Raw genomic sequence first — 25394 nt, forward strand, 5'->3', positions numbered from 1 at the left:
GTCCTGTGTCCTGTCCTGATGGGAGCTGCCCTGAAAAGTCTCTTCCTCTCACTGGATGTGGTACAAACACTCCCTGGGGGGCCCCGGGCTGCCTTATTCCCGAAAGACCTGATAGTTGGGCCCACAGAGGTGCCAGGGGGTCATGGGGGAGGGACTGTGGGGGCGGGGCTGTGGGGGGGGTGGCGGCAGAATTGTCTGCAGACTCACTTTGGTGTGATATTCCATCTTTGTTCTTAGCAGTCTGAGGTAGGTGCTGCACAGCCGGCCATAGCCCTCGCTCAGGTGGCCCTTTCCGGAAAAGAAAAGAAAGCAGGGGTCACCACTCACAACGCTTGGGTGAGAGACTGATCGTCAGGACTTCTTCTCTAAACAACACATAGATTTTTCTTTTCCCGATCCTGAAAAAAAACAGTTGTGGAAAATTTGGAAAGTACCGACAAATAAAGATACATACACATCACCTTCATCTAGACACCAGATATAATCATGGCTAACATTCTGGGGCACAAAGTGTTATTTGATATAATTTTTTTTCAATTTAAATAGACCTATTTTTTAAAATGGATATTCTTTATTTTTAAATTTTTTTTAATGTTTACTTTTGAGAGAGAGACAGAGACAGAGTGTGAGGGGTGAGGTGGATAGAGAGAGAGACAGAATCCAAAGCAGGCTCCAGGCTCTGAGCTGTAAGCACAGAGCCTGACGCAGGGCTTGAACTCATACACGGGGAGATCATGACCTAAGCCAAAGTCGGATGCATAATGGACTGAGCCACCCAGGCGCCCCTAAACACTTTTTTTTTAAGTTTTATGTATTTAAGTAATCTCTACACACAACACAGGGCTTGAACTCATGGCCTCAAGATCAAGAGTCACACACTCCACCTTCTGAGCCAGCCAGGTGCCCCTAAATAAACCTTATTGTTTTTTTAGGTTCCCGCAAAATCAGGCTGAAAGTACAGGGCTCTCGTATATACCCATTCCCACGCATACACAGCCTCCCCCGCGGTTCACATCCACACAAGAGGGCGACATTTATTCCAATGGATGAACCTATACTGACTCATCATTATCATCCAAAATGATGTTTACATTACATTGGTGTGGTACGTTCCATGTTTTGACACATGTATGTCCTGTACCCGCTATTACAGTATCATACACAACAGTTTCACTGCCCTAAAAATCTTCTGAGTCCTACCCTTATTTTAAAATAAAAAATCGGGGGTAGGGGGGCACCTGGTGGCTCAGTTGGTTGAGCAACCAGATTCTTGATTTTGGCTCAAGTCATGATCCCAGGGTCATGGGACCAAGCCCTGCATCAGTCTTGGCACTGAGCATGGAGCCTGCTTGGGATTCTCTCTCTCTCTCTCTCTCTCTCTCTCTCAAATTATATAATAAAATAAAATAAAATAAAATAAAATAAAAAGATGGAATCCATTTTTTAACTTAATTTACTTCTTTTTTTCTATCTTCCACATTTTCTTCTGTACCATAATTTTTAGTGATACTACCCATGTGTAATGTAATTTATCGAATGAACTCCCTAGTGGTGTACATTTTAGTTGTAGGCCCGTTTTTCGATTATAAGCTCTATTTCAATGAACGTTCTTACAGTATGATCTTGTGTACAAACATGAGAACTTCCTTTGCATGAATTCTAGACAAGCTTCAGATTTAAGAATTTTAAGTCTCCCACCCTTAATCACAGTCTGGCCATAAGCCATCTTCTTCCTTCTGTCTCTCTAACTGCAGGAGAGGAAACACCTCCTCCAGATGGACTCCAGCAGACTAAGAGCGGCTAGAACATTCTACACGGGAGGGGGGATTGAAATGGGATGGATCCCAGCTGGGGAGGAATAAGCGTGCCCGTGCAGTCACGACCTGGGGGTCTGGGAAGAAACTGGAATTAGCGGAGTGACGACCGGAACTGCCAGTTATACCCAAAGGAGGAGGGACATGGCAGCGCAAAGAACTCTCTTTTTTAATGTTCTATTTTATTTTGAGAGAGAGAGTAGGGGAGGGGCAGAGAAAGAGGGAGACAGAGGATCCTAAGTGGGCTCTGTGCTGACACCAGAGAAGCCGATGTGGGGCCCTAACTTACAAACTGTGAGATCATGACCTGAGCCAAAGTTGGAAGCTTAACCAACTGAGCCACCCAGGCACAAAGGACCCTGGAGCTGAATAGTTGTAGTTCTCACATGAGGTTTGGCTTCTACATTTCTTCTGGGTGCATCTATATCCTGTAAGGTGGAGGAACCCCACGGAAACATGCCTCAAAGAGCACCAAAGGGATGTGGTTCATCAGAGGAGGTTAAAAATACTGATGCCAGAGATGATGGTATTTCCTAATGTATTCATTTTCTATGAAGAATCATATTTTATGACTTGTACATCATACTTGTTCATTATGGAAAAATTAGAAAGTAGCAGAAAGACAAAGCGAAACTATACTCATCATTGAAGACAACTGTACTTCCCACAAAAACGCACCAGGACCAAAAAACAAAAGATGAACGGATTATAGACCTCAATGTAAAATGGAAAAGTATAAAAAACCCTAGGAGGTAACATAGATGACCTTGGGTATGGCAAAGACTTTTATATTGTATTTTATTTTTTTACATTTATTTATTTATTTTGAGAGAGTAAATGAGCAGGGGAGGGGCAAAGAGAAAGGGAAAGAGAGAATCTTAAGCTGGTCCCACACCATCAGTGCAGAGCCCGACAGGGGGGTGGGGGGACTCAAAGTCACAAACTGTGAGATCAGGATAGGAGGCAAAACCAAGAGTCAGACACTTAACCAACCGAGTCATCCAGGCGCCCCAGCAATGACTTTTTAGCTAGAACACCAACATCATGATCCATGAAAAAAATATCTGAAAAGCTAGACTTCATTAAAATTTAAGAAGTTTGCAAAAAATCACTGTTAAGAGAATGAGAACCCACAGACTGACTGGGACACAGCTGATAAAGGACTATTATCCAGAATATACAAAGTTCTCTTAAAACTCAACAATAAAAATTGGGGCGCCTGGGTGGTTCAGTGGGTTAAGCATCTGACTTCAGCTGATGTCATGATCTCAGAGTTTGAGTTCAAGCCCCGCACTGGGCTCTCTGTTGACGGCCCAGAGCCTGGAGCCTGCTTTGGATTCTGTCTCCTGCTCTCTCTGCCCCTCCCCGGCTTGTGCTCCATCTCTCTCTCAAAAATAAATAAACATTAAAAGAAATTAAAAGAAAAACTCAACAATAAAAAGACAAACAACCTGCTCAGAAAAATCACCGAAGACCTTAACCAACACCTCACCACAAAGAAGGGAGCAAATAAATATAAGAATAGATGTTCCGCATTGTGTGTCACCAGGAAATGCAAATTAAAACAGCACTGAGACACGAGTACAACTGACAAGAATGGCCAAAGCCCAGATCACTGATAACACCAAGTTCCAGTGAGGGGACACGGAGCAAGAGGAGCTCTAGTTCATTGCTGGTGGGAACACAGAATGGTACGGCCCCTTTTGAAGATGGTGTGGTGTTTCTTATAAAAGTAAAGACTCTTGTGCAGCAATGGCGCTCCTTGGGTTTTACCTGAAGGGGTTGAAAACTTAGTCCAACAAAACCTGCACATGGATGTTTAGAACAGCTTTATATACAACTACCAGGACTTGGAAGTAACCAAGTCGCCCCTTAGTTGGCAAATGGATAAACTGTGGCCCACTCAGACAATGAGCACTAAAAATGAAATGAGCTATTGAGCTATGAAAAGACAGGGAGGAACCTTAACTGCATGTTACTAAGAGAGAGAAGCCAGTCTGAAAAGGCTATATACCAAAGGATTCCAAATACAGGACATTCTGGAAAAGGCAAAAGTATGGAGTCAGTAGTTGCCAGGGGCTGCAGGGGGAGGGGGAGGGTTAAGCAGGGGGAGCACAGAGGATTTTTAAGTCAGTGAAATTATTCTGCATGATACCACCATGAGGGATGCGTGTCATAATACATCCATCCGAAGCCACAGAACAGACAACACCGCGACACTGCAAGTGAACAATAACGTAGACTATGGACTTTGGGCGATTGTGATGTATCAGTGAAGGTTCATCACCTGTAACAAATGTACCACGCTGGTAGGAGATGTTGATAACAGGGGATGCGACATGTCTTTGGGGGTAGGAGTATAGGGAAATCTCCATACTTTCTCCTCAATTTTGCTGTAAACCTAATAAAACTTGCTTTAAAAGAAAATAAGGTCATAATAAAAAAAAAAAGAGTAAAAAGGTTTCTAATATCCAGAAACTCTCAGTCAAATGGAAGAGAAAACTATACAGGAGGAAAGGCCTAAAGGAATTCGTTTGGATAATAAGTCAGGCTACGTTGGGCTGACTTTCCCAATGAAAACTACTAAAATATCAGAGAAAATATTTAAAATATTTTGAAGGCATTAATGAATGAATGAGAGGGTAAGAAATCCTCAGTCCAGGGACTGGGTCCATACAGCTACTAGGAGAAAATATGGAATACTAGGGTGATGGAGTTGGCGGGGATGGGGGTTTTGCCTCACCAGGTGAACTAATCTTGGTTTTCTGGGCCTCAGGGGCCAGGTGGTGAACTTAACGCCGCTGAAGTTGAGGAGTCTGGTGGAAGAGCCAAAGGCTGCCTTCCTGGTGTAGGAGAACTGCGGGTGAACTGGACATAACACAGATCCCAGCACTCTTGCACCAAAAGAGTCCTCCCTGAGGACCTCAAACCACTGCTATAATCAGAGGGAGGAAAAAACAACTCCTGGAAGTGGACCCAAAGGAGCTCAAGGGGATCTTCCTGGCATTCACAAAATCTTAAGCTGAGAATTTAATTTAGAGTGATCTCAATGGAAGTGAATGCCCCTTCTCTCTGGAGGAACCTGCCTTCATTACAGACTTCAAAATATTCTCACAAATAAGATTCCCAGGAAAACGAGCAGCTCACAGTAAAAAAATAACTGAGCACAAAAGAAACTCCATGGCGTGAACAACATTCATTAAAAACAATGGATGGCAGAAACAGATCTCAAAGGGCTCTAGACAATGGAAATATAAGAAGTGATATAGGAAATCACTGTTTAATTTGTCTAAATAAGTAAGAGGCTGTTTCAAAATACATGCAGGGCACAGAAATCATAAAAAATGACAAGCAGATTTGGGGGAAAAAGAAGAACTCCAAGAAAGGAAAGCTAGACTAAAATTATAATTATATATAAAGAGATTTAACAGATTAGACCCAGCTGAAAAGGGGACAAATAAAATGAAAGCTAGATCTACTGAAATCATCCAGGATGCAGTAAAGAGATAAGCAGGTAGAAAACCATGAAACACAGGTTTAAAGACAGTGGTGGTGGTGGGCGCCTGGCTGGCCTTGTTGGTAGAGCATGCGACTGTTGATCTTGGAGTCATGAGTTTAAGGCCCACATAGGGTGTAGAGCTTCCTTACAAAAACAGACACTGGGGGGCATAGAGTGAGAAAGACAGATACAACCAAAGTCTCAGAGGAAAAGACAGAACAGAGCAAAGTTGAAGAGACAAAGACAATATTTTATAACTGATAAAAGATACTAATCCAGAGGTTTAAGAAGTCTAAAGAATCCAAAATAAATTTGCACCTATACATGGTTAGATCTTAAAAATGGCCGGGGGAAAGGCAGATTTGCTTCAAAGAAGGGACAATGAGTCTGACAGCCAACTTCCTGAAAACGATGTAAGTCAGAAGTCAGTGGAAGGGTATCTCGAATAATATTGTCCATGTGCTAAGGAAAAATAACTGTCACTCCAGAATCCTAAACCCAGACAAAGTATCTTCCATGTAGGAGGGTGAAATAAGGACATTCCCAAACAAGTGAAATTGGTTATCTGCTACCATGAGATTCTCACTAGAGGAAGTTCTAAAGGAAATAATTCAGGCAGGAAAAAAAGTGATCCTGGATGTTAGATTTAAGGATTTAAAGTTAGATTTAACTGAGATTTAAAGGAAGAAAGAGCACAGAATAAAAAAATTAAAATACAATATAGAGTCTAAAAAGAAAAACAAAACCAAAATTAAAATATATGACAATAACCTAGAAGCTTAGAGGGAGGGCGTGGAGGGAAAATATTCTCAGGTCTTTGTGTTAATAGGTAACAGATAAAGACAGGAATTTTAGCTCTTGATAAATTAAATGTGTATTTTGTAATTATTGGTATTTGGTACATCTACCAAAAAAAAAAAAATACAAGGAGAGTTAAAAAAAAAAAGTCTCCTAACTAGTAATGAGGGGAAAATGGAATGAGAAAAAAGTACCCAATCAATCCAAAGAAGACAAGAAATGAAGAAAGAGAGAAAAAGAACAGAAGGGGCAAATAAAAAGCACAAACTAGGATGGAAGATACAAATCTAAAACTATCGTGCATTATAACAAATGTAAATGGAGCAAACGTACAGTTAAAAGACAAAGACTTCCATCTTGAAGAGGAGCAACACCAAAAATCCAATGAAATGCAATTTTAAGAGACTTTTCAAAGACAGAACATAAAAAAGTCAAAAGTTTTAAAAGGATGGAAAAAGGCACACCAGCCAATTCTAATAAAAATGACTCATGGGTTCTGTGTTTAGAAATATAATAATAGAAAGCTCTCCAATATACACTTGGGAATCTGGGGAGAACTCTCTTTTTTTTAAGTTTATTATTTATTTTGAAAGAAAGAGTGAGTGAGCAAGCAAGAGAGAAAGAACAAGCACATGCGCACAAGTAGGAGAAGGCAGAGAGAGGAAGAGGGAGAATCCCAAGCAGGCTCTGCACGTTCAGCACAGTACCTGACGAAGGGCTTGAACTCACAAACTGTGAGATCATGACTTGATCTGAAATCAAGAGGTGAACACCTCACCCACTGAGCCACCCAGGTGCCCGCAACACTTTATTCAGACTGCCTAGCCTGTCACGTAGGAAAATCTGCTTCCCTCTCTGGGCCTGTATTCTCACCAGCAACGGGGGGACTGGATGACACAATTGCTACCGTTCTGTGAGTGCAGACAGACACAGGTAAAAATTTGAAGGAAAGAGCTAGAGTTCTCAACGAGTGGGGGCAATGAGACATATCAGCATGAACCAGGAGAGGCTTCAAAATGTAGACTACACCCTGTCCACACACATACTCTCTGGACAACAGAATCTAGAGAGATTCTGGTGTGTGTGTAAAAACCTTCTTTTTCAATTGATGCTGATATCACTGCCTACCTCCTCCCTCATCCTAGGGGCTGAGAATCCCTAGACAGGAAAGAAAAGGCCCTGGCATTAAGAATTGGGAATGCTAGTTCTCGACGTACTGTGACCTGCATGGGACCATCAGAAGGAAAGACATGGGAACTGAGGCAGTCACTGCTGAGGGATCCCAATGCCTGGAGCGCATTCTGACGTGAGTTTCCATTGGTAAGACAAACTCTCAGGCCCTAGAACTTTCCTACAGCCACCAGGGCCCCCGGGCCAAGTCTATGGGTATGATGGTGCTGTTTGAGGGCCATCCTTGACCCCTCTGTGATGCTCATAAGAGAAATCCTAAGCAAGCTGAAAGAGATGAATTCATTCCATTCGATAGTCCTTGTTCTGTGGCTTCTGGGGGAAGGGTAAGAAGGTGTAGGTGGCCCCCAGCTGCATCTCCAAACTCACCCACATCCTGCTCATGTCACTCAGTTCATTTTTGTATCTCAGAGAGTCCTTCAGGACCTGGAGATGGACAAGATCAGCTGATGAGAGAAGAGAAGGCAAGGGGGCAGAGGATGGTAGAAGATGGGGCTGGGGTGGGCAGGGAGGCTGACCGGACAGTCAAGCCCCCTCTAGCCAGAAACCAAAAGGCCAGGAGAAGGGGGCAGCTGCCACCTTCAGTGTGGGAGTGGACAGTGCCCCCCTGTGTCCCAGGTGATCCCACTTTCCCCACGTGGGCCCCGGGGTCCTCAGCCACCCCTGGGGCCCCAGGAACTCACGTTCGGGTGTCCGTCTCGGAGGAGTTTGTGAAACACGTGGCAAAACTTCCAGCAGAGGACAGCATTGCTGGAGAGGGGCAGCCGGTTGACAACGGACCAGAAGGTCTGTGCCCCTTTCTCATGGTGGGTGCCCAGGATGCATGGTGAGGGAGGGTCATGGAAAATAAAGGGACGGGCCTGCCTCAGGAGCCAATCCCAGGGGTGAGGCCTGCAACAGGCCACTGTGGAGGGTGGTGCAACTGTCCAGGGCACAGTGTCACTACCAGGGGGTCAGGAGGTGGGGGGCACCACGCACAGCTGGGACGCAGATCTGCATATTTTTCCTGGGTGTTTTCTGGCAGATGCCAAGAAAGGGTCTTGTTCTAATAAAATTCCCCCATCTTTTAGTTTGTTTGTTTGTTTATTTATTTATTTATTTATTTTGAGAGAGACAGAGATAGTGCGAGCAGGGGAGGAGTGGAGAGAGAGAGAGGGAGAGAGAACCCCAAGTAGACTCAAGGCTGCCAGCGCAAGCAGCCCAATGGGGGGCTTGAACTCACAAAACTGTGAGATCATGACCTGAGCCAAAACCAAGAGTCAGATGCTCAACCTACTGAGCCTTCCAGGCGCCCCGTAAAATCCACTTTCTTGCACAATTTCCCCAGAGATGGCCGTGTGATTGGGAGGGGTGTCATGTGCCAATTTGCACAAGCGTGTTCTGGGTCTGCAATGGTCCTGTTTGCCTTTAGCAGGAAGATGCTTTGGTTGGAATGAGGGCTTTGCTGGGAGAGACAAACTCTGCCCTTCCTCTGGGTGTGCTGAGGGTGTGCTGGGGCCTCTGGGGGAATGATGACAGCTCACATTAGTAGCCCATAACAGGGTCCCAAAGTCCTTTCTCATCCAGGATGCAGAAGCGAGGGCACGCTTCAGCTCTTCACCATGGGCCCTGGTCGCACCGGACTCCTCTCCATTTAAGTACTCTGTTCTTTTCTGCGATTTGTTTTTTCCTGAAGTACAGTTGGCACACAAGGTACATTCGCTTCAGGTGTCCGACACGGTGATTCGACACCTTCACGAAGCTGCGATCTCTCACCATATGACACTGTTACAACACGAGGGACTCTATTCCTGATGCTGCACCTTCCGTCCCCATGACTTAGTCACTCCATAACTGGAAGCCTTTCCCCCCAAACTAAAATGACGTTTACACCCCACCCCTTCTGCAAATCTGCCTGGCCTCATTCAGGGATGTATTCCCCTCCCGATACCTTAAATTCTCTGCATGTGGAATCCTGGGGCCGCTTCCACGCAAGGCCCAATTCCAAATGCACCTACGGACTGCCAGCCATTTCCGTGTAATAAACGTCCATTAGTCACCCCAGGTCTCTGTAATAAGTGAGCCCCATTGGGCTGAGTAGGGGGTGTCCACTCTTCCTAATTGTTCGCTTAAATAGGCCTCACACACCCAATTGCTAGGCACCAACAGACCCCAGTGCAGGTCTTTCACCAGAACCACAGGCTTCTTTGTCAAGGTCAGGTAAGCAGCCAGAAAGACTTGCCTCAGGTCAGGGAATGACAAGACTCATCCAGAACACATGTTGTTTTGCTTCTGGGCTGGAAAGGTATCATAAAGTTCCATCCCTAGACTGAAATTTGCATTTCCAGAGGGGACGAGCTTGAACACAGACTTCTGGGTCTAAGAAGCTGACGTCAGCTTCTGGTCTTAGAGTGGTTTCTGCAATAACTACAGTTTCCCCTAAAGCACAGCCCCCTCGGGCTAGATGGAGAGGTGGACAGCTCCCAGCCCCTCTCACGGCAGACTGTGATGACGTGACCGGAGAGCAGTGCACCGAAGCAGAAGCCAGAGTGGGTGCAGAGAGCTAGCCTGGCACCTTGACTTTGAAAGAAGAAAGCAGATCTTTCTGTCCTTTGATTTCATAAGCATTTTAACACACCCATTGAGTGTCAGGCACTATAAAAGGCACTCAGGGATAGAGGGGCCTGGGTGGCTCAGTCGGCTAAGTGTCCAACTTCGGCTCAGGTCATGATCTCATGGTTTGTGGGTTTGAGCCCCAAGTCGGGCTCTGTGCTGACAGCTAGGTTAGAGCCTGGAGCCTGTCTTCAGATTCTGTCTCCCTCTCTCTCTGACCCTCCCTTGCTCACTCTCTCTCTCAAAAATAAATAAAACATTAAAAAAAAAAAAAGGCACTCAGGGATATAAAAAAAGACTCAGTCACCAGCCCTCTAGGAGCGGATACCATGTTCTGGACGGGTGGGGGGCAGGGGGCAATCAGACACCTAAGGATAAATGGTTGTCTGAACGGCTTTTCTGACGTCAGACTTTCAAATGCTTATTCAACTGTTCTTGAGGGTAGCTGACAGTCTTTTTAAAAAAAATCAATAAAGAATAAAGGTCGTGTGATATCTTTAGGCTTAGAAACCCTACTGTAGGGAGTTACCCTTTCAACATTTATCCACCTCTTAGAAATGGTGAAACAGAGAGACTCACAGTTTCAGCTGGAACATTAGACGTTTCAAATTTTCTTTGGCCAAGTCTTTGGTTTGACAGACAAGGGGATGAAGGGTCACGGAGGCCCCGCTGGACCTACTCGTGGCCCCAGAGCAAGACAGACTGCTGGTGTCCCTTCCATCACTCTAGCCACACTTCCTGGGAGGGTGTGATGCGGCCCTGCCAGGTCCCCATCTGGAGCACACTGGCCTCTGAAAACTGTCTCTCTCTTATTTCCTATCTCAATTGGACTGATCAGTATTCCTAGCAGGTCGGGGGCAGCAGTTGGGCCACTTATAATGAAGGCTTTTCTTGACTCAGTAGAGCCAGGGGACTGTGCCTTTCTGGGGATTCAAAAGGGCAAGGTCTACAAGGTCTCAGTAGGCTCACCGTTGAGCCAGGCTTCTGGTGTTCTGGGGCCAAGTTCTAGAGCCCCCATCCTGCAGCAAAGCCCTAAATCCAACCAAAGTGTCTTCCCACAAAAGGCACGCTGCTTTTCCACCAGTAGAGAGCAGTCCATGCTTTTAGCAACACTTCCCAGGGGGCTGACAGGCAAGGGGCATCAGACTGGCAGTGCGGGGCCTCTGGGCCCCCTTATGGGGCTGAGGTGGACAGCTTCAAGATGAACTGACTGGCTGTGTCCCGGCCACCACGCTGGACCCAGGCACGAAGGAGTTGTTTGTTCCAGATGGAAGGCCGGTCTCTGCTGGCCCCGAGCAGCACACACCTCGGCAACCTTGCCTTTGACCTTTGACCAGCTCTTGGTCTCTGTACCTCAAGGGCAGATCCCAAGGGACCCATCACCCAGAATGCTGCCTGCACTTCCCTCTCAAACCACGACCCACCCACGAGGCTGGTGGCCCAGGTCCTAACTAGGCCTGGGGTTCAGGAGATGCAATTGGTGAGAACCTCGAAGTCACCAGCCCCCTGAGCTGCTTTGAGATCCTTGTCTTCTCCCCTGAGGCCTCTGGGCGGGGGGTGGGGGGGTGGGGAGGCGGTGAATCGGCTCACACAGGTGGCTTTTATTTCCATGGTCGAGCCCCTGTGCTTCCGTAAGGCTGACCAGCGCAGCCGAGACCTTTGGCTTGGGTTTCATACTACAGAAGCGGGGACAATCATGTTCCCACGTATGTGTGTGTGTGGGGGGGGGTCAGTGTGCAAGTGCAGGAGACACAAGTGCTTTGAGGACACAGGTGAAAAATCACTCCTGTGGCCCAAGAAACTCTTAAAGGAAAGTAATGTTAAGGGACTTGGCAGTTCTGAGAAGCTCAAGTCCTAGGCGGGCAGGGTCCTTGGGTCCCTTCGCCCTGATGAGCTGTGGTCTCGAAGGCCACCTGCTGCCCACCGAGGCTGCTCAAACCCTGCAGGAGGCCTGGCAAGTGTGGGGGTTCCCTTCCTGCAGCTGAGCAAGGACGCCTCGTCCTACCCTCAGTCCCCACAATTTGACCCGCCTTGGGGTTGGTCTTCAAGCAACATCCAAAAGGATATTTCTGGCGTGTTTTTCCTTTACAGCCACTTCCTGCGTATTAATGGCCTTATTGATGCTGACAGTCTGAAAAACAAGAGGGAGGGGGAGGGGAAAGGAGGCTGAGATGAATAAGCTTCTAGAGCGTCTGAGACCCTCCCAGGCGCCCCACCCCTTTCTCTCCCTCCATTGACTCCTCCCCAGGGCTCTGAGGACCCCTCTGGCCCAGGGTCCGGGTCGCAGGGGTGGGAGCGTGGGGGGGCAGAGGTGGGCAATGGTCCCAGACCAGCTGGCTCAGGCTGTCCTAAGGCAGAGGGCTCTGCCGCCTGGCATTGGCTGTGCCCAGCTGCTGTGCCCGCCTGCCACTCATCCCCTTGACACAACAGCATGGCAATTAAAGCCTGCACAAAGGGATGCTTTTCATCCCCCAGGGAAACATTATTTCTCCGGGAGCAGGAGGAAGAGGCGCTGAGCTCAGGGAGCGGCCGTGGCCCAAAGGCCACCCAGCCACCCCTCTCTCACCGCCAGAACCTTCCATGGAGCCTTCCTTAGCCGGCGGTCACTCTCATTTCTCGTTTTCCCACTCCTGGGCATCTTCCAACCCTGACCAAATTCCCTTTTATTTCCCTACTGATAGGGCATTAGCAATACACCCTCCTTTCCAGTTGTGCTAAAAACCGTTAACTCCCTTTGGAATTTAGCAGATCGTGTGTACATACGAATATGACTTATAGAAGGACCTAAACGGGATCCTATTATGGAGGCTGCTTAAGTACAGGCTTTTTCCTTTTTCTGTTTTGCTGTGCTTCTTTCCCATAGTTGGCATTTGACCCCAAGCCACGCTAACATGTGATGTATCTCTCTCTTTCTCTCTCTCTCTCTCTCTCACACACACACACACACACACACACACACACACACGTACCTACCAAACGACTTAATTCTGCCACTGCCCTATAGAAATGGGATCACTAAGCACAGACTTTCCAACATCTTGCTTTTCTCAGTTGAAAACATCTCATGAAAAAGTCTCCAAGCGGCATGGTAAAATTCTAGCTCATTCTTTAAAGAAACAGTATAATATTCCACAGTGTGGGTGGGCATGATTTATAGGGGCATTCCCGTGCTGGTAGGCAATCCAAAACTTTTTTAACCACTGTAAACCGTTTTAGTGAATGTGCTTATATATGTTGATGCTTTCATGCCCAATGGGTAGACTTCTAGGACTGGGATACACTGGACCAAAGTGTGATTTTTTTTTTTTTAACTTGCCATTATAGAAAGATCCAAACACAGACAAACAGTTAGACTTATCTAACCAAGGCTCACACAGCCCAAGTGTCAACCTTTATGAACTTGCAGCCGAACCGGCTTCCTTATGGACAAGGGGTCACAAACATTTTCTGTAAGGGCCAGTTAGTGGGTATTTTAGGCTTTGCAGACCACATGGCTCTCTGCTCAAAGTCCTCAATTTTGCAGAAGTTGGAGTGCAAAAGGAGCCTCAGACATACTAAACAAATACATAATCTAATGAGTGCGGCTGTTCCAATAAAACTTCATGAACAAAACCAGGCAGTGGTCTGGATTTGGCCGGTGCCTGTTAAGTGTGCTGACCCTGGCTTTCTCCCATCAGCCACTATTGCCCTTGCTCTCTGGATTATCTGAAGTAAAATCCCAGGCATTATATCATTTCACTAGCAAATAGTTCAGGGTGAACCACTTAAGGAAAAAAAAATGACTATTTAAAAATTAAAACTTTTAAGGATGGGGCGCCTGGGTGGCTCAGTTGGTTGAGTGTCTTGACTTTGGCTCAGGTCATGGTCTTGCAGGGTTGTGAGGGTAGAGTCTCTGCTGTCAGCGTGGAGCCCACTTTGGATCCTGTCTCCCTCTCTCTGCCCCTCTCCTGTTCTCTCTCTCTCTCTCTCTCTCTGTCACACACACAAATAAATAAACATGAAAAAAAATTAAGGATAATTCCTTAATATCATCAAATGGTTAGGTGTTCAGATTTCCTTGTTGTGTCTAAATAAGAAAACTTTCTAGCATTTCTTCTAATCAGGATCCAAATACGCTTGCCATGTTGCATTCTGCAAAGGCCCTAATGGTTCACATCTCCACTGACAGTGAACAAAAGCATCCTCACCATTCCCAGTTTTGCTGGTCTTATGGATATGGTGACGTTTCCTTGTGACTCTGTTTTGTACTTCATTGACCACTGGTGAGCTGAGTATTTCCTTATATGCACTCATGGGTTGTGTAAGAGTCACCTTGGGAGTCACCTTGGCATGGTGACCGAGCGGTCATTTTGCTGTGGGTTGGAAAAACACCGTGCACCGACGACCCCCCACCCCTCGCCTGCAGACCTGGAATGTTCCGCGCCAGTTTGAAAACAGCCAATCATGGAGCCCCAGCTTCCCATCACCCTGACAGAGGAGGCAACCTATCCCATCCTGCCACATCCCTAAAGCGCCCTTATTTGGTGGTCTGCCCTCCCAGGACCGGACTGGAAGTCTTTCACCCATAAAATACCTCGCCCCTCCTGTACCAGGCGCAACTTCCCTGACTCCCCGCTTCAGAGTCACGGAACCTCACCTGGGAATCGCAGATCCCAATAAAGGCCTTCTTGGCTCCATAACTTGGTCTCTTTCTTTCCTCTCATCTCTGCCTCCATCTATTAGATCTTATAGGTTGCTGACTGCCTTGCATAGTTTGTTTTTTATTTTTTTAATGTGTATTTATTTATTTATTTTTATGCTTTTTATTTATTTTTGAGAGACAGAGTGGGCAGGGGAGGGTCAGAGAGAGAGGAAGACACAGGATGTGAAGACAGACCCCAGGCTCTGAGCTAGCGACAGCACAGAGCCTGACACGGGGCTCGAACCCACGAACCATGAGATCATGACCTGAGCCAAAGCCAGACGCTTAACCGATGAGCCACCCAGGCACCCCTGTGTATTTATTTTTGAGAGAGACAGAGACAGAGTGCAAGCAGGAGGGAACAGGGAGAGAAGGAGATACAGAATCCCAAGCAGGCTCCTGGCTCCAAGCTGTCAGCACAGAGCCCAAAGTAGGGCCCAAAGCTCATGGACCATGAGATCATGACCTGAGCCAAAGTCAGACGCTCAACGACCTGAGCTACCCAGGCGCCCCGACTGCCTTACACAGATAAATATACTCACCTCAACTTTGACGGCTTCTGCACATACTTAAGGTTTTTCCTCCCCCTGGATTATCCTGGTAGACTCCTACATTTTCTTCTAAGTGTTTTAATTTTTTTTTAATTTTATTTATTTTGAGAGAGAGGGCAGAGAAGCAGCAGAGAGACAGAGGCAGAGAGAGAATTCCAAGCAGGCTCCGCAATGCTAGCACAGAGGCTGATGCAGGGCTTGAACCCACAAACCGTGAGATCACGAGTTGAGCCAAAACCAAGAGTCAGACACTTAACTGACAGAGCCACCCAGGCGCCCCCACAAATACTTCTTTACACTGTACTGACCAATTGCCCAAGCTATGGTCACATGAATCTTGCTTGCAAAAATAAGAAAATCCAACACCTTAAAATTCCCTTAAAATAATATATCACGTGGCCCTGTATGTATTTGTGTATTGGCTGCACACCTAAAATGTTCTGTGCTCTAAACACTGACAGGAGGCAGAAGCCCCCAGAAATCACAACAGTGCTCCAGAAAGACACCTCTTAGGGGAAGAAGGTGGTGACCTGTCCTGTAAGGATGCAGGTCTGAATCAAACTGACTCCATGACAGTCTTCAAGTTTCCCCTCTGACATTGAAGGCCTAGGTGTCAGTTTCTCAGAATCATTAGACAATAAAAGGGCACACATGGCCCAAGGCAGGAGGGACCACCCTTGTAACGCCCAATCAGGAAAGGCCAGCTAACACCCTTAACGTTTCCAAGGGCAGGCCTAGAGATAGAAGCTATCGATAATCTCTTATTGCTTAAAGCTAGTCATGCCCTACCTGAGGGTCCTGGGTCCACTCTGTAATTGGTCAATACTCTAAATGTTGTGATTGGGTCCCACCAAAAGTAACAATGTATAATGGTTAAAGTAACTGCCAATAATGATAGGCGATAGTGATTGGATCACTGTACCTGTGTCACAATTTCCTGTAACTCCCCCTTCCTAAACCCCATAAAAAGCCCTACCCACCTTTGTTCGGGGTGCTCAGCATGGATCCACTGTGCTGGTGAAGTCTGTGAGCCCGAGCCTGAGCCCGAGCCCGAGCCCCGTAATAATAATAAAGCCCTTTGCTTCTGCATGCGTGACTCGGTCTCCCTGGCAGTCTCTGGTTTTTGGGGACGATATTGAAACTTGGGCATAACAGTCCCACGTGCTGTAATTATCCCTGCAAGTTACCTACTTCTCTCATTCATGCTTCATTCAAACTCAGGGGAACCTACCCGAGGTCATTCTGTTCAGTTCAGATCTTGGTCAGCTGGATCCCAGCCCTGAGCCATCATGACAGGTCTGGACTGCGGAGGGGCTGTCTAGGTCAGGGTCACAGAGGACAGGCAGCTGGGCCTGGAGCTAAGTGGCTGGAGGGCAGAATGGGGGCAAGGTGGGGAGGGGTGGAGCCAGAGAGGGAGGTGGTTCTGGGTGCCCAAGGCCAGTGGGCTTCTGAGACTGCGGGAAGGGGCAGCAGTGGTGTGCTGGCCACAAGCAGAAGAACAAGCAGTCTGGAGGTGGGGAGGTGTAGGAGGAAACTAGTGACAACAGAAGGAAGGAGTAAAGCCTTAGCCAAAACGATAGAAATTAGAATACAAAGAGCCCAATGGAAGGTGGGTTCTAAAGTGAACTTCAATAGGACTGGCCAACAGGACCTCCCAGGTACCAGGCACACAGCAGGGGGAGCATCAAAGATGCTATAGGGACGGGGGCACCTGGGCAGCTCAGTAGGTTGGAAGCCGGACTCTTGATTTTGGCTTAGGTCATGAGCTCATGGTTTGTGGGTTCAAGCCCTGTGTCAGACTTTGTGCTGGCCGTGCGGAGCCTGCTTGGGATTCTCTCTCTCTCTCTCTCTCTCTTTCTCTCTCTCTCTCTCACCCTATCTCTCTGCCCTTCCCCCTCCTCTCTCTCCCTCCCTTGCGCTCTGTCTCTCAAAAATAAATTAAAAAAAAAAAGATGCTGCAGAGGTTTTGAGTACAGACAGGTACGTGGGGCGCAGAGGCGGTCTGTCTCAGGCTAAGGGGACCCTATAAACTGAGGACGAGGCCAGGAGGGTTTGGGGTGAGAAACAGCCCTTTTTAAAAAGGAGGAGGAAGTGAACCAGCAATAGCAGTGGTTATAATCATCAAGATAATGACAGCTAATGAGTGTTTGCTACCAGGCCCTGTGCTAATAATAGGCATTTTGTATTAATTATCTCATTAAAATCTCCTAACCTAGCCTCCAAGCAGGTGAGTATTAGTATTAACCACCTCCATTTCACAGACAATGAGACCAAGGCCAAGTAGATTGCCCAAGGCCACTCTGCTAGTGAGTGGTGAGCTGAAAACCACACTTTGCAATAAGGCTCCCTAGCTCAGCCTCTGAGTCGCAATCCCCATACTTGACATGGTCCTCCACATCAGGAACACAGAATCAGAATCCAAATGCTTTCCACAGACTGGAAAAATGGGTTAAATTTCCCAATATGCAACCTAGTAGGTATTAGAGAGATTTCCTATAGTTAGATCTAACTCTCTGGCACAGGGAAAGCAGGATTCAAATCAGCCCTTGTGAAGCGAGCCCTCCTCGTCCCCCAGCCCCTTCCTCCGTTCCAGGCTGCAGCCAATGGAAAACCGTGGGGCCTTGCTCTTGGGGGAAGTAGGGTCCAGGCTCAGCTCATTGGGGCCAGCCGGGCACTGTCCAGCCACGCACGCAGCTCCTGGAAGGGACCCCGCGCTTGGGCTGCCAGGGCTGGGCTGGCTTGCAAAGGTTCTGTGGCAAGGCCAGGCAGAGAGGATGTGGCAGGTTTGGGGCGGCATGTCCTGAAGCAAGGGACAGAGGGGCCCCTACCTGGGGCCACGCGGATAGAAATGTGAGACCAGGCGAGGCAGCAGAAGGGGAAAACAGAAAGTGAGATAGAAGGCAGGCAGGGAAGATAAATGCCAAGAGCATGCGGGGTGCAGGTGGCTGAGCAAAGGCACAGCTGGTGACCGCCAGTGGTCTGGGGGCGGGCTGGGTGCTGGTGACACCTTACAGTGTGCTTCCCCTCCTCTGTTTTGGAGCCTGAGGGAAACAGACCAGAAGAAGGGCCCTTTTAACAATTCCAAGTTGCTCTCAGGTCTCATCCTTCCCCCAAACCAGCCTGGATCCCTGCAATGGCCTCCATGAGCGAGGCTCAGCCAACACAGGGCTGGGAGAACCTTCTTCCCTAGTGCTCAATGCTGAGAGGCCAAAAGGGGCCCTCTGGGCAGTCAGCCCCACCTGAGGAGGACTAGGCTGGCGACGGGCAAGGAGTGTAAGACACCAGGGACGCACGGAGCACAGGAGGGCACTGCAGCAGTCATGGGAAAGGTGGGCACAGCTCAAGTTCATGGCCGGGGCGTGGAGCCTGAGCGAGGGCTGCAGGGTTCAGAACCCAGGTGAGGTCATGAGAGCCTGGGGGAAGGACAATTGAGGTGCAGAAGATGAAACGTGGCCCTCCACGCTGGGTGCCTTGAGCACTGAGACTGCTCTGGAATCCCACTCAAGTCTTTTTAAATCTCCTCTGGATCAGAAGTAATAGTAATGCAGTCGTCATTGTTGTCAGCAGATCAGCAGCAGCAGAGCTGCCACCTGGCACTGCAGTCAGGAGATTTGCTTCTGATCCTCCCCTTCAGCCCAGAAAGGCTGGGAATCTGACCCCGCGTTTTCCGAGTCAAGTTGTCCAATGTAGCACAGGCAACAGCATGTGGGGCCGGGATTCCCGCCCAGTCCGGCTCCCCGCACTGTGCACTGTGCGGCTGTCAGCAGCACGCAGCAGCCCAATGGCCAGTCAGTGCCGTCCACCTGCCTGCCTCGCTTCCACCCCTGATGCCTGGTACCCTGGTTTCTTTGGTGGCTCGTCCCCAGATCTCTAGCCACTTGTACTCCCTCCTTAATGATCTCAACTAAGCCTATGACTTTGCACTCCCAACTTCCGCCAGCATGACCACCGGTCCAAGTCCTCCTTCATGAACCTCTGTCTCTGAGTTTCCATCCAGCCAACAATTATACGGTCCTTCCCATCCCCGGCCCCTCTGCCTCTCTCCACTCCTCGGTCTCCTCTGAAGCCCAGACCACTAGGATGTCCCCACTGGGTCACTGAAACAGGGTCCCAAATGGACCTGCTCTGTACCCAGCAACCAGACTGAGGGAACCGTGCTGAGATCACATGCCTGCTCAGAGGCGATCAGCATGTGCACACGTAACCAAGTCCATACTCTTGTGTAGCCCACCCGGCTGGGCACACGCATTAGCTCCTGGTCCAACCACACTGCTGCCTTTTTTCGCTCCAACGTTTCTGAGTCTTTCTGTCTCTGATGTTCTTTATGCAGAAGGAAGCATCTTCCTCTCATCTGCAAGGCTGGCTTTTCTTCCCTCTCCAGGCTGTTCAAATGTCACCTCCTAGGCATCCTGCCTAATCTAGGGCATCTCCCCGCCCCTTGCCCTGCAGTATCTCTTTACCAAGACTCAACCACCCAGTTATTTCCTGTAGAGGTTCTTATCACAACCTAAAATTCCCTTGTTGGTTCATTTGCTTGGTGTCTGTCCCCACTTGCCAGCGATCTCCACGAGGGCAGAGACCATGTTGTCCGGCCCTTCCTCCTGTGAGTACACACTGTGCCTGGTACTCGGATGAACTGATGGATGAAGGCCTTTTCTGCTCAGTCCTCTCCAAGCAGACCTTGTCAGTGCCCCATACCATGTGTACCCTCCTCTCCTGTCTAGGTCGCTCCATTTTCTCCTTCCTCCAAGTTCATCCCAGTTCCTAAGTCAAAAATCTTGCTGGGGGGGCACCTCGGTGGCTCAGTTGGTTGAGCGTCGGACTCTTGGTTTCAGCTCAGGTCATGATCCTGGGGTGGTGGGATTGAGCTCCATGTCGGGCTCCTGCTTTGAATTCTCAATCTCTCTCCCTTTCCCCCCAACCTTCTGCCCCTCCCTCACGACTCCATTGCCCTTTCTCTTTAAAAAAAAATATCTTGCTGATATTTACATAGAAGCTGCCCTAACTAATGATATCCAGCTATTCATTCTTACTATCCTTCAGTACTTAGCTAGGCTCCATATAGCTAAATACTTCCACTCATGTCCATGTTTTGATAAAAGGTATTCGCAGAATCATGTGCCCCCCCCCTCCGCCCCCAAATCCATTAGTTGAAGTCCTAACCTCCAATGTGATTGTATCTGGAGATGGGGGCTTTTAGAAGGTGATTAGGGTTATGTGAACTCATGAGGATGGGGCCCTCGTAATGAAATTAGTGCCCTTATAGGGGCGCCTGGGTGACTCAGTCAGTTAAGTGTCTGACTTTGGCTCAGGGCATGATCTCAGTTTGTGAGCTTAAGCCCCACATCAGGCTCACTGCTGTCTGTGTAGAGCCTGCTTGGATCCTCTGCCCTCCTTTCTCTCTGACCCTTCCCAACTTCCTCTCTCTTTCTCAAAAATAAATAAAACATTTAAAGAAAGCGAGAGAGAGAGAGACCAGAGCATACGTGCTTTCTCTCAACCATGTGAGGACAGAACAAGAAGGCAGCCGTCTACAAGTTGCAGGAAGAGCCCTCTCCAGGGATCTGAATCAGCTGACACCTAATCTTCAGAACTCTGAAAAATAAATTCCTGTTACTTAAGCCACTCAGTCTGTGGTACTTTATCATGGCATCCCAGACAGACTAAGACAGTCTTTTTTTTTAATTTTCTTTTCAGTATTTTGTGTGCCATCTCTGCATCACAACCTGGGGGCTACTGAAATTAGAGCCACATCTCCCCCTTCCTCCCATTCTATGAAGCCCCCAGCCACCTACTCTGGGTTCAAGATAGGTAGGGAGTAACTGAGCTGTCTGGGTCACACCGATTTCAGAGGACTTAGCTGAAAGAAAGGCGCTGTTCTGCAGTCTTGTCATCTGGAAGGGAAGACAGTAAGCAAGCTGACAAGATTTTTTAAATGTCAATTACTTCTGCAATTGGCAAGGTGTACAAACCCGAGTTGGGAGGAGGGTGGCCAGGACTGTGCAGCAGGAAACCAGTGCTTGGAAGTAGAAAACCCTTGTGGAGGCAACACAAGTGTTCGTGCACAGAGAAATGGAGAATTAAGACATGGTCTCTTTACATGACAGAATATTATTCAGCCTCAAAAGGATTGGAAGTCCTGCCACACACTACAGTGTGAATGAACCTGAGGGTATGATGCTCGGTGAAGTTAGTAGGACACAGAAAGAGGGATACTGTTGGATTCCACATATAGGAGCTACTTCAAGTAGTCAAATTGGAAGAGACAGAGGCAGAATGGTGGGGGCTCAGAGGAAGGGGGCATGGGGAGGTAGTCTTCAGTGGAGATTGATCTCAGTTTGGGAAGATGAAAACATTCTGGAGATGGATGGTGAGGACAGGTGCGCAAGTGTGAATGCACTTAATGCCGCTGAACTGGGCCCTTAAAAGTGGTTAAGATAGGACATTTTATGTTATGTGTGTTTTACCACAATCAAAACACACATCCACACAAAGGAGTGTGGATGAACCTCAGAAACATCACGCTAAGTCAAGAAGCCAGACACGATATCACATGCTGTAGAATTCCATTTCTAGGACATGTCCAGAACTGGTGAACCCACAGGGACAGGGGGCAGGTTGCTGGTTGCCAGGTTGGGGTAGGAGCAGGGGATGGGCAGTGGCTCATGGGGATGGGGTTTCCTTCTGGGGTGCTGAAAACGTTCTGAACCTAGATAGTGGCAATGGTTGCACCACGCTACTCAATTATGCAACTTAAATTGGCTAAGATGGTGAATTTGGTGTTTTGTGTAAGAAACACTTTTTTAAAAAAGTGGAAAACACCAAGGAATTGTGATCTTGAGTGAATACCTATTAGACATAGGGCAGGGCTGCTGCTAGGCAGTCGGACTGAGCTTTGCAAGCCCGGATGGGCCTTCCGCAGATTGGGGTGAGCATTCTGTACTCCTGGACCAGCTGCCTGGGTGTGGGGCATGGAGCGAGGCACTGCTGGACAGCACAAGGTGGAAGAGAGGAGACCTTGCCATCCAAGAGTTAACCGTTTGTAGGGAGATAAGGACCGTCCTCCTTCGTCTTCCTGTTCTTTCCTTCCCTCTTCTCTGTGCAATTGCAGCAATGCTTTATGAAAAAAAAATTAACCAGTTTGGGTGTGCAAGCTACTTATGCAACCTACTTATGCCTACGTCTATGAGTGGCACAGACGGATGAGTGGTACCAGAAAGAAAAAGCCAAAAATGAGATGAAGCTTCCAGAAAATGTGGAGGCTACCCAAAAGGGCTATCTTATCACACAAAACGCAAAAAGAACAAGACAGGATGGGCACACTGCTCTCTGTCCGTGGTGCACTGTGGATGATAAACTCCTATTTTGCCTCTGTCTTTTCTGCCCAGAAGGATCTTTGAACTGAAAAAGGCAGAAAGAGCATTGAAAGGGAAAACCCAAGGTGAGTTAGGAGGCTGTCAGAGGGTCTCCGGTGCTGAGTGAGCTAGAGGAAGCCAAGGTGATGTGCCTTCTAGACTCTAAGGCAACATTTCAGAAAAATCAAGCAGACGCAGTGTGTGTCTGAGTTTCGAGGATCAAGGCATTTCACAAAGTTTCTTACAACATCTCGTAGACAAGGATGAGGAACTATAGAATATCGGGGTTGCAAACCACTAACGACCAGCTGAATCTACAGCCTCCTTGTGTGCGGTCTGTGAGCGAAGGTTGGTTTTGACATTTTTAAGGGGAGAGTAGGAAGTGGGGGGGTGACATTTTTAAGGCGAGAGGGGGAAGCAACAGCATCTGGCCACAAAGCCAGAAGTTTACTGTCTAGCCCTTTGCTGGAAAAGCTTGCCAGTCCCTGGGTTACACAGGAAGATCCAGGAGGGCAGCTGTCCCTGCCCGCAGGTGCTGATTATTGGCTACCATCACCTCGGGGTACGGTGTGCTGGCGCCCTGGACTTGTGCTCTCGCCCACGTTTACTACTGAGGGTATACAGGAGGCACAGAGCCAGATCTAAGCAATGTCTGGAGCCAGTGCACATGTGTTTGAATGACAGTAGAAAGGTATGACCATAGGTGATAAGCAATGGAACAGAGTATGCCCAGAACCCATTGCACGTGGTCAGACAGTAAGTGCCCAGTGAGTTCCCGGTAACTTAGCTGAGTTTAACAGTATGACGTGGCCACTGTAATAACAGGAAATTCAAGAAGCAAAGTTCATTTTGAGCTGCATCAAAAGAATTAAATGACCAAGAACGAGAGCCAGTCCTTGGTTTTACGGCTTTCAACCGCATTTGGGAGTACCGATTCATCCCATGTGCCAGACATCCTGCCGGGCACCGAATATGGCATGCAGCCCTGGGCGCCCCATCTAAGATGAATACGGATAATGTGGGCGCATGCAAAGGAAACCAATGATGATGGAGAACCACACAAGGTCAGATAAGAACAGATATCAGGGCGAGGGGTGGCAGGAAGTAGGGACGGGCAAGAAAGGGTACAGAGGTCTTTAAATATCTCAATTCCCAGCACTTGGGAAGTGGAGGTCCTCAGGGATCTGACGCAGCTCGGCAGTGAGCACCAAGAGAAGCTGTGTTCTGTGTCCATCATCCTCCAAACTGGAAACAGTTTCAACGTCCTTGAACTTGGGGATGAATACGCAAGCTACAGTACAGCCCCACCACAGGAAGCAATAAAAGGGAACAAACTACTGATTCATGCCAACGACATGGGTGAATCTTCAAAGTATGAATGCCAAGTGACAGAAGCCAGACTCAAAAGGCCACAAACTGCATGATTCCATTTATAGGATATTCTGGAGAAGTTAGAATTATAGGAATAAAAAAAAAAGCAGGTCACTGGTTGCCAGGGACTGGAGGTGGAGGAAGGGGTGGTTACAAAGAGACAAGATTTGGGGGGGTGATCCTATCCTCAGTCTCCATTGTGTGGAGTTTACCTATGTGCATGAGCGTGTCAAAACTCACAAAACTGTACACCAACAAGGGTGACTTCTGTGGCATCTACATTATATTTCAGTAGACAAAGATTAAAAAAAGCAGGTTTAGCAGGAGGTGGACGAGGAGACTTTGGAAGGTGACACAGATGCTTGGCCTGGGCTGCTGGTGTTGAGCTATCGGTGGTCTTCGAGGGACCCTAAGCCTTCTGAGCTTGGGAGGCTCGGGAGGAGCTGGGCGTGGAATTCTGGGAGGAATGGGAAAACTGGAGAAGGAGACAGAAAAAAACAGCCAAGTGAAGCAGGACGGGAACCCAGGGGTGGGGGTCACCCTCTTGGTGAAGAGAGTGTGTCAAAGAGTGTTGCAGGGGCAGGTGGGTGAGGACCGAGAATTAGCCACTGCAGATGACATCACTGGTGACCTGGGCAAGAGCCGCCGGAGGTCAGTGATGGAGGCAAAAGTCTGCATGTGGAGGAGAGGATGGGAGGCAGAGGCAGAAGCAGCCAAGACAAAATGAATGTCCCTCCTTCCCAGGGCCCCGGGGTTCAGGGGTGGGGTCTCGGCGCCTGCTCCTCACCACTGTCCTTCCCCCCAGGCCTTCCCAACGTGCTCCCATTGGAATGGTGGCTCCAAGGTTCCTTCTTCCCCAGACAGGCTCATACGGATGAGGAGAACACACAGGCACAGGATCTCTCCAGAATGAGAGCAGAGGGGCTGCCAAAACCATCTCTTTTGCCAGACACCAATACGGGCATGCCCTGATTTACTGCACTTTGCTTTACTGCATCACAGATGCTGCTTTTGTTTTTTGGGTTTTTGTTTGTTTGTTTTACAAATGGATGGTTTGTGGAGACGCTGCATCAGCACCATTTTCCCAATAGCATTTATTTGCTCACTCCACGTCTCTGGTCACGTTTTGGTGAACCTTGCAATATTTCAAACTAAACAACGAAAACATTATTATGGGTTGTGGTGAGCTGTGGTCAGTGATGATGACTAGCTGAAAGCTTAGGTGATGGGTAGCATTTTTTTTAACGAAGTATTTTTAATTAAGGTATATACATTTTGTTTTTTGACATGACGCTATTGCACACTTAACAGACTACAGCACAATGCAGATGTAGCCTTCATGTGCAGTGGGAAAACAAAAACCTCATTTGACCCCGCTTTCTTGCGATATTTGCCTGACCGTGGGGGTCTGGAAGCGAACCTGCAAACCTCCAGGGGATGCCTGTACCCATCCGTCCTTCTCTGAAATCCATCCAGGATGCTCGCGGATCCTGAGAAGAGCACGCTCTCTTTCTACACAAGACTCCTCTCCCATCTGCCCCTCGT

At 48.1% G+C, this 25394-nt stretch overlaps 1 protein-coding gene across 1 annotated transcript in view; it reads right to left on the minus strand.

Annotated features, from left to right (window-relative positions):
* The window catches only part of HIP1 (huntingtin interacting protein 1), a 181850-nt gene that overhangs the window by 74767 nt on the left and 81689 nt on the right, over positions 1 to 25394 (minus strand). The window contains exons 2-5 of the mRNA XM_029945726.1: positions 11959 to 12022; positions 7983 to 8125; positions 7669 to 7725; positions 208 to 288 (exon numbers count right to left, since the gene is read on the minus strand). Of these exons, the coding sequence (XP_029801586.1) occupies positions 208 to 288; positions 7669 to 7725; positions 7983 to 8125; positions 11959 to 12022 (345 nt within the window). The remainder of the gene's footprint in view (positions 1 to 207; positions 289 to 7668; positions 7726 to 7982; positions 8126 to 11958; positions 12023 to 25394) is intronic.

The sequence above is a fragment of the Suricata suricatta genome, chromosome 8 (assembly GCF_006229205.1).
Source record: "Suricata suricatta isolate VVHF042 chromosome 8, meerkat_22Aug2017_6uvM2_HiC, whole genome shotgun sequence".
Lineage (NCBI taxonomy): Eukaryota > Metazoa > Chordata > Mammalia > Carnivora > Herpestidae > Suricata > Suricata suricatta.